This window comes from Sylvia atricapilla, chromosome 6 (genome assembly GCF_009819655.1).
Source record: "Sylvia atricapilla isolate bSylAtr1 chromosome 6, bSylAtr1.pri, whole genome shotgun sequence".
Lineage (NCBI taxonomy): Eukaryota > Metazoa > Chordata > Aves > Passeriformes > Sylviidae > Sylvia > Sylvia atricapilla.
Window position 1 is genome coordinate 24433297 of NC_089145.1, and position 8672 is coordinate 24441968.

The window sequence follows — 8672 nt, forward strand, 5'->3', positions numbered from 1 at the left end:
GCGCTCGGCCCGGCTGGGCTGCTCGGGGCGGGGCGCGCAGGGGGCGGCCCCGGAAGCAGCGCGGCGGCGCCATGGCGGCGGCGGCAGCCTCGGCCCGCGCCCGCGGAGCCGGCCCGCTGTGGCGGCTGCGCCTGCTGTGCCAGCGCTACCAGGAGTACGTGAGGCGGCACCCGGCCGCCACGGCCCAGCTGGAGGGCACCGTGCGGGGCCTCTCCTACCTGCTGCCAGGTGCGGGAGCGGGGACGCGGGCGAGCCTTCGTCCCTCCTCCGGCCGGGGTCTGCACCGGGGGCGTGCGGGCGCCGGGACCCAGCGGGGAGTGGGGGCGCCCCGGCTCCGGGCGCTCGCTGTAGCCGCTCTCTTCCCTTGGCAGGTCGCTTCTCGGACTCGCACGCGCTGTCGGAGCTGGGTAAGTGGGCAGCGGGTCGGGGCCGGTGCTGTGCCCTTGCCCGAGTGCATGCGGGTCTTGCTCCCCGGGCCCCGCTTTTGTCCGTGACTGGCTGCGTTCTCGGGCAGCTCCTTGGAGGAGTCTGCACATCTTGCTGCCCCCGTTCTTTCGTTCCTTGTCGGGGACAGAGGCAGCAGGGCCGGTTTGGCTTGCTTTCTGTACATCCATTCTGCGTTGTTCTCTTCCTTTAACAGTGTACTCTGCCTCCAACCTCCTAGTGCTGTTAAATGACTGGATTCTCCGAAAGGACCTGCAGCAAAGCCTGCCAGTGGTAAGGCTGGAGTGTGTGGGAGGAGGATTTGGGACAGATGTTTTTCTCCTTGCAGCAGCTTTCAGGGAGTGTCTGTAGAAACCTAACAGGTCTTTGCTGTGGCCTCTCTTTGTGGTCAGGTATGGAGAAACCAGAGGCAACCTCTGAATGCAATTAAAACAGCAGCCCTGTCCCGTAGCTCCTGGCATGGAGGCGTGACCAGAGCACTCCCTGGACCACAGAAATCAGGCCCTGACTTGCACCAGAAGCTTCACAGGCTTTTTTGAGAAGTTCAGAACTTGAGCTAGGTAGAGGTGTTGACCAATAAACCATTGCTGTTTACACAGCCAGTGGCTCTGGAGCACTGAAGCTCTGATTGCATCCGTCAGACTCTTCCTTCACATATTGTATTGAGTAAAACAAATGTAAGCGCCTTGCTACCATGTCTCTCTTACATGAGCCCCAGGCTGGCTCTCAGCATTGTTAAACCCTTTGGGAAATGGGGGAGAGGTTGTTTTTTTTCCAGACAGGGCTGTTCTGTTACAAACCTGCACAGTGTGTGGGGTTGGATGTAGGCAGCTCCCTTATTGGAGCATCAGGTGCATAACAAATAGAAATGCAGAAGACTTGCTTCCTTGGTTAGAGCTGAGTAGAGTTTAAGATGTATTGTCTTTATTGATGCTTTTCAGTGGATCAACCCTGTGGTTGACAGCAGTAGTAAGTTCCCATGTGGAGAGCAGAAACCTAGAGTGGAAGAGCACCCACTGTCTTGGGGTTCATGCCTGAAATCTGACTGATGCTGTGTTCAGCCAGTGTTCATTCTGGTGTGGCTGTGGACTCTGGGTCCCTTCCCTCTACTCCAAGCACACTCTCTCATCAGCTCTATCCAGAGAGGAGGTTGTCTTGTGTCTCAGCTCTGGCATGAGGAGGAGGGGAGAGTTTTGCTGTGGAGCTCAGGTGCAGTGCCACTATCCAGGAGGTTATCCTGCTGTGTCAGTTGGGGTAGAGGCAATATAAAACAGATTTGATGTTCTCCCTGTTTTTGGAGTAGTAACTCCGTGTGATGCTGTGATATCTGCTGCTTGGAGGTAGATAAGTGGGCTTGTGTGTAGGCTCCAGCCACAGTGAAGACATTTCTTTTTGTTTCTGGAGCTGTGACTTCCAAGGCCATGTGGTGCTTATTTCTGAGGGTCCCACCAGACTGGGCTGTGTTTCTGCCCTCTTTAACTCCCGAGCAGAACCTGCATCCTGTCCCCCTCCTCCCCTCTGTGTTTTGCAGTCGCTGCCCCAGCAGAAGCTGCTGACCTGGCTGAGTGTGCTAGAATGCGTGGAGGTCTTTGCAGAGATGGGGACAGCCAGGGTGTGGGGGGAGATGGGCCGGTGGACCATCATTGTCCTCATCCAGCTGGCTAAGTAAGTGCTGCGCGCAGAGGGGAAGGGGCAGCGTGTGCTCGGAAAGGGGACCTGGAGGGCACTCCATAGTACCCCGGAAAAAATCCCACACAGGACTGAGCTGCCAGTCCCTGAGGCTGGGGGGAGTTTGGAGCCCCAGAGTTTACTGGATTCTGTGCCACAGAAGGGAGCACTTACACTTCTCACCTTGCCAGTTGTTCTGAGGAGACCTGAGTGTTTCCCTCTTCTGTGGAAGCCATCTCTCCAGTGTAACAGGAACCCAGCTCCGTAGTCTGGTATTGAAGGCTTCCACGTGTCTGTTCACAGAGCCATCCTTCGTCTCCTGCTCCTGCTGTGGTACAAAGCTGGCATCCAGATGTCTCCTCCCATCGTGCCACTGAACAGGGAGAAGCAACAGCCTCTCCACCCTGAAGGTGAGCCCATGGTGTTGTCATCATTGGCTTGGTGCCTTGCTGAGCCACATGTCTTGTCCTGCTGGAATTACTCATCAGAGCAGTGGCTTGTGCAGCACATGGAACCATAAGGTGTCTGTGCTCAGGGCTGTGTTGAACTTTCCACCCTTTGCAGAGGACGAGTTAGCTTAGTGGCAGGGTTGTCCTACTATCTGGAAGGAGGGGATGGAGGAGTCTAAGCTGGGAATTTCTGGCTGAACTTTGAGTCAGGCTGTATGTGCCCTGGTCTGATGATGAGGAAAGAGGCCCTAAACCTCAGGCAGATTTACCTTTTCACCCTCTGCCTACTGTTAGGCCCCGCAGATTGGTCCAGTTTGCACTAAATCAGCCTTTCAGTCTGCTCTTCTTGGTGGCAGTGTAGGGGAGGGTGCTGCCAGCTCTGGGGTGTGAAGCATATTGCTTTGAAGCCTGACCCCTGTGGCTGTTTTCTTCTGCAGGCATGGAAGACAACTCCTCAGGGAAGGATCAGACCTATGTTGGCAGGCGTTCCAGCCGTGTTGTGCGCTCTCTACAGAACAGTAAGTAACCGAGCCTGTTTCTCAGCCTGAGCTGTGCCTTCATGGATGACATGGGTATGAGCAGTAAAGGATAGAACCTTGTATTGGGACATATCTTGCCACTCACTGGCCCCCCTGTGGGTGGGTGGAGGTATCAGAGCAACCAGAGACATACTGCAAGGCTAGCACTTAAATTGTGTTTTCCCAAGTAAGCCATGCAACAGAGGCAGCTCTTCATCGTGGTTATGCTTTGAGGAGCACGGATCTTACAACTACCTCATCAAGCTTTCCTGTTTCACAGCTTCACAGTGCAGAAAGCAGGGAAACATGATAGGAAGGTCTCCTGGTGTGGGCTGGGATAGAATTGGTTTTCTTCCTGGTAACTGGTACAGTGCTGAGTTTTTGGTTTAATGTGAGAATAATGTGTATAGCATTATTTTAACTTGATATTGTAGGTTGTTGAGAAGTAGTGGTTACTCTAAGTCAAGGACTTTTCAGTTTCCTAGGTTCTGCTAGTGAGGAGATGCACAAAAAGCATGGGAGGGAGCATAGTCAGGATGACTGACCTGAACTGGCCAAAGGGATCTTCCATACCATGGAACATCATGCCCACTGTATAAACTGGGGGAGTTGGCTGGGGGGAGCCAGTCGCTGTTTGGGAATGAGATGGGCATCAGTCTGGGGATGGTGAGTGGTTGTACATCACTTGTGTTTCTTTGGTTTTGTTATCTTCCTTTTCATTACTGTTATCATTTTTGTTATTTTACTTATTTCGATTATTAAACTCTTCTATGTCAATTTCTGATTCTTCTCCCCATCCGACCGGCCAAGGAGTGAAGGGCTCAGGTGGAGTGAACTAGCAGTCATGTGATACCTAGTTTCCAGCTGGGACAAAACTTTCCTTTGTGTTAGTAACCAGACCTGCTTGTTTCAGCCCCTTCCCTGCAGTCGCGGCACTGGGGGTCCCCCCAGCAGAGGGAGGAATCACAGAGCCGAAGAGCGGAGGAGATGAACCAACCTCCCACTCCTCTGGGTCTCCAAGAAACCATCGCCGAATCCATCTACATTACCCGCCCCCTGCTCCACCGTATCCTGCCCTTCTCCGTGTGGGCTCCCACCGCTCACGGTGCCAGCAGAGGGTGCTGCGGGCTCGGCCCGGGCGCAGGGCAGTGCCTCGCCAGCTCTGCTCCATGTGCGGCTCTGCTGGGGCACGGGGCTCGGCACTGTTTCTTACCCTTTGGTGGCTGGCCTCAGCCACCGGAGCTGTGGGTGCAAGTCCTCCAGTCCTTTTCCCCAGGGCCCCCAGCCCTGCCTTAGGGTGTATTTGCCTGCACTTTGCAGAACTTTGTGGGGACGCAGGCGACCACTTCTCTGAGTGCCTCTTGTTAGGAATCTCTCATCTTTTCATTCCTTGACTGTGTGTTCCTAGTATTGAGTTTAGGAGTATGGGGCCAGAGATCATGGAAGCCCTGGCTCCTCTCAGCAGTCCTGGACATCTCAAGGTCAGTCTGGTGAAGAGTCTTTCTTGGTGCTTGCTTTGATGGTGGCTGGGCATCACACTTCCCCATTCCCCAGTCCTGGGCAGGCCCTACTGAGAGAAGTATGCACCGGTGCTGGTCTTTAGCTTGGAAATTGGCACATCTACAGCACTTCCAGTGCCTTCTGTTCTGAGCTGGTGCAGGCTGCACCAGCTGAGTCTGAAGGGCCTTAGAAACCCGCTTTCTTTCCCCTGCTGGCTGCTTTTGCTGTGACTTAGCTCTCTGTCCTCCTCCTTCCAGTCTGAGTTTGCTGAGTGATCTGAAAGACCTGAACAGGCGAGAGCGAGCAGAGCTGAGGCGACGAACCATCCTGCTGCTGTACTACCTGCTGAGATCTCCTTTCTATGACCGATACTCAGAGTAAGGGGCCCTTGCTGGGCTTTTGCTCCAAACTTCCCTTTTAATTGGAATAGCGTCAGAGGACTGGGCGAGTAAATCTGAAGATGTGTGGGTGCCTCTGGCCAGGTTAATCTGAGCCCTTGTGTAACTGCCACCATTGCTGTTTGTGCGTTCAACAGCTGGGGCAGGAGATGTCCAGCTGGACTTGTTCGTACTCTCTCCCTTTCTAGGGGCAGGATCCTCCTCCTTCTGCGCTTGTTGGCTGATTATGTGCCTGGAGTTGGCTTCATCACACGTAAGTGGGTCCCACAGTTATATTCCCATTTCTGTCTGGTGAAGAAAAGCAGGGCTGTTGGGAACATTTGTCAGTTGGTTTCCAGTCCGGGGAAGGAATTGGGAAGTCCCTAGAGAGGTTAGCACTAGAGCAACCTGTGTTGATGCTTGGGTAATTTTTAAATGCTGTAGGAAAATATTAATTGCTTCCTAGCTTGATGACAGTAGTAAACCTCTGTATGCACTGAGGCTGTAGAGCTCAGTGTCTGCCACCTAGGCCTGTTCTCCTGGGTTTCTTTTCTGCACCTCAGCTGGTACACCAGGACCCTAGCTTTGCAGTCCTGTTCTGAACTCTTTTCCTTGATTCCTAGTCTGCAGTGTGGACACGAGGGGTAAATGGGTGCCTGGAAGTACTGAACCAGGCAGAAACTGTAGATCAGAGGGCCAAACCAGGTCTTTGTTCTAGTTCTTCACCAGAGGATCCCTTTATTATGGCCAGCATTTCATTTTCCCCCACTCTTCCCCTGATGATGTTAATAATCCTTTTGTGGAGTGATTCATGGCAGTGATGTGACATTACATCAGCCTGGCATCATGGGATTGCTCTTTCTTTCGGGAGGTCACAAAGCTGTCTAGCTCAGGAGCCACTTCCTCCAGTTAGTGATTTCAGTGAGGCTTTGGAGCCTGCATTAAGCCCCGTGCAATGTAAGCATTTTGCTCTACAGCAGATGCTTCTGTGTTTGCACCTGCTCACTATTGCTGAGTTATCTTCCCTCTTCCCTGTCACAGCAGTGTTCTGTGTGAACATGACTCTCTGCATGTGGGTTTTCCCCTTGCACATTGTAGACCCCCTTTCCCACCCAAAGTTTGAACATGTCAGCTCTGAGGGAGTGGTTGGTGTCCCACAACATGGCCATGCTGTCCGTGTTCCACATGGCTCTTGGTCCTGCTCTGATCTCTGGCACCACATTGCAGTGTTGCCTTACATTCTTGGCCAAAAGTACCTTCTATTCTTGGGTTTATCTGAGTTGTGTTAGTGGAGATTTGGGATTGTTTGGATCATAATGAGAAGTGGGGGATATACCCCATAGACACAGTATTAAATTGTTGCCTTTCTACATGTATGATCTCTCTGTTGTCTTGTTTCAGGGCCACTGATGGATTACTTGCCTGCTTGGCAGAAAATCTATTTCTATAACTGGGGTTGATAAGAAGATGATTACTCTCTACTAAACTCATGGCTGGACATTCCTAAGGAGGGCAAGCAGGCTGGGGGAGGGATGTTAATAATGTCTAATTTTCACTTAAATCATAAATGAGAAGCTCCTGTTCTGCAGAGCAGGGAGGGGGGTGTACGTGATGTTTTTAACAGATCTAGGTGTGAATGATGGACACTAAATACGTGGGGAGACCCTGGCCACCTATTTCTCCGGATCATTCTGTGGCTGCAGTGATGCTGATGAGGCAACCTCTTTTTTGAAGCACTTGATTTTTCTTCTTTTGTACAGCTGTGCTGTAATAAAGCCAGGCAGTGCTGTGATTTTTGGAGAGCACATGTCAGGGTGGTGAGGTTGACCCACAACCTGCTTGTGTTGGCCGTGCCTGGCCCATCTGCTTGGAGCAGATTTGTCTGTCAAATAAACTGACCGAATGGAGAGAACTGAGCTGACGAGCCTCTGCCTCTTTGCATGGGACCCCTTGTGTCTGGTTGCCAGCAGGTGTCTCTTTGTCAGAAGGAGCAGCTTTTGCAGTTGTCTACTCTGGGATACTCTGTCTCTTAGATGCTTTTTGCTCTGGCCTGTGTCAGTGAGGGCCCCACATATTGCTCGGCTGATGACTATAGCCTCTGTAATTCCCAGTGCCTGCCTGAGTCCCCAGAGTCCTGAGGTTCCCTCCGGGGTACACAGAGCTGCACTGTGCGGACTGCTTTCCTAGCACCTAATGTGTGTTAAAAGGGTTTGTGGAATGGCTGCCAGCCAGGGCTTGGGGACCTGGCCAAGGGCAGAGGAGAAGTGATTAATTCAGCAAATCTGCTGTGCCACGTTTAATAAAGGGCCTAGGAGAGGTCTGTGCCTCTTCTAACACGGGGACAGTTGAGGGACCAGTCTGCACAGTGAGCATCTGTGGAAGGTCCCTGGGCCAGGACGAAGGGTTAGTCAGCTGGTGGCACTGGGCTGCCCCACAGGCAGCTGTCTGAGTAGAGTGTGCCCCAGTGGGTGTCAGGAACATTCCTACCTGAACCATCCCTGAAGGATTTTCAGGCTACAGGGGTCATAGGCACCCAGCATTGGAAATGTGGTCCCACACACACATCCTTCATGGGCCACCACAACTGGGGCCACAGGACTTTGCCAGTGGGTCTGTGTTGCCACCTCAGCTTGCAAGGCCCTGCAACATGCTAATGGCAGCACAGAAAAGCCATGACCAAGGAACTATGCTCCCTTTGCTCAGTCTTTTAGCAGAGGAAGATGCTGAAGTGTTGGCTTCTGGGGCAGAGTGGTACTGAGATGAGATGCAAGGGTGTGCTTTTGGAGGATTTGAGAGGAAGGCACAAGCAGGTGCTAAGGGACAGGAACGGCCCTGGAGCTCTGACTGCAGAGGGGCATGCACCAGCACAATGAAGGCTCAGCAGCTGGCAGGACCCAGGCAGAGGCAGCCCAGGACCTGAAGAGGGAGAAGGTAGGAAGGGACAGCAGCAGCACCTGGGAGGGGCCATGTCCCTTGCCCCACCCAGCAGGTGTCCTGGGCAACCAAGGTGGCTCTTGTGACGTTTCTGCAGAACAAGTGGAACCGGTCAGTGTGCACCATGCTGTGCTGCCTGCTGCTCCTCGCCCTGCTGCTGGGGGCTGTGCTCCCACAGCCTGCACACCAGAGGTGATGGCACTTCCTCCTCCTCGTCCTCCCTGCCCCGGTATCTGCCGGGACCCAGGGGCCCCTGACATGGGCTGGGACTTGCAGCACCAGGCCTCAAGAACTGGCCAGGCTGGGTGGAAGATGGAGCACATGGGAGCTCTTGTGCCAGCCTCGGTAAGTGCTGTAGGACTTTGGCTCACTCCTGGCCCTTGTTTTCCTCTGTAGGGATAGCTACTCAGTTCCTGAGGATTTCTCTGCTCCCCTGGAGCTTCCACAGAAGCACTTTGGCCTGGTGGACGGTACGGTGCTCTCCTTGCCCCACTGAACCCCCTCTCCATGCACTCACCCTCCAGGTGGGTGGCTGTCCCAGGGCTGAGCCCAGCCCCTGCTGCACCCACAGATTACGGCATCAAGCCCAAGCAGCCTGCCTTCAGAACGCGGGCGGCCCCGCCGCGGCCGGCGGAGCTGCGCGCAGCTCACAAAAGCAAGCGCGACGGGCTGGACCTGCTGGAGTACTACGACGATGGGCACCTGTGAGCCACCGTGCCCCCGTGCCCGCCACAGCACAGCAGGTGAGGGCTGCAGCAACAGCTGCCGGAAGTCCCTTTGGA

At 53.9% G+C, this 8672-nt stretch overlaps 2 protein-coding genes across 2 annotated transcripts; both read left to right on the plus strand.

The window, feature by feature from the left end:
- Positions 1–68: 68 nt before the first annotated feature.
- On the plus strand, positions 69–6872 carry PEX16 (peroxisomal biogenesis factor 16). Its single transcript, XM_066321190.1, has 11 exons — positions 69–228; positions 372–407; positions 641–717; positions 1976–2109; positions 2416–2522; positions 2999–3079; positions 3993–4145; positions 4488–4560; positions 4837–4956; positions 5166–5230; positions 6358–6872. Exons 1-11 carry the CDS (start codon positions 72–74, stop codon positions 6414–6416), a joined length of 1062 nt encoding a protein of 353 aa, XP_066177287.1. The 5' UTR covers positions 69–71; the 3' UTR covers positions 6417–6872.
- Positions 6873–7989: 1117 nt separating this feature from the next.
- FREY1 (Frey regulator of sperm-oocyte fusion 1) lies at positions 7990–8598 on the plus strand. Its single transcript, XM_066322264.1, has 3 exons — positions 7990–8082; positions 8287–8360; positions 8462–8598. The coding sequence occupies exons 1-3, from the start codon at positions 8015–8017 to the stop codon at positions 8596–8598; spliced, it is 279 nt and encodes a 92-aa protein (XP_066178361.1). The 5' UTR covers positions 7990–8014.
- The last annotated feature ends 74 nt before the right edge of the window (positions 8599–8672 follow it).

Coding starts and splice junctions, on each gene's coding strand:
- PEX16 (XM_066321190.1), top strand. CDS start 72: ATGGCGGCGGCGGCAGCCTCGGCCCGCGCCCGCGGAGCCGGCCCGCTG. Junction 718..1,975: donor TGCAGCAAAGCCTGCCAGTG/GTAAGGCTGGAG, acceptor TGTGTTTTGCAG/TCGCTGCCCCAGCAGAAGCT. Junction 4,146..4,487: donor TACCCGCCCCCTGCTCCACC/GTATCCTGCCCT, acceptor GTGTGTTCCTAG/TATTGAGTTTAGGAGTATGG.
- FREY1 (XM_066322264.1), top strand. CDS start 8,015: ATGCTGTGCTGCCTGCTGCTCCTCGCCCTGCTGCTGGGGGCTGTGCTC. Junction 8,083..8,286: donor CCACAGCCTGCACACCAGAG/GTGATGGCACTT, acceptor TTTCCTCTGTAG/GGATAGCTACTCAGTTCCTG. Junction 8,361..8,461: donor GCACTTTGGCCTGGTGGACG/GTACGGTGCTCT, acceptor CTGCACCCACAG/ATTACGGCATCAAGCCCAAG.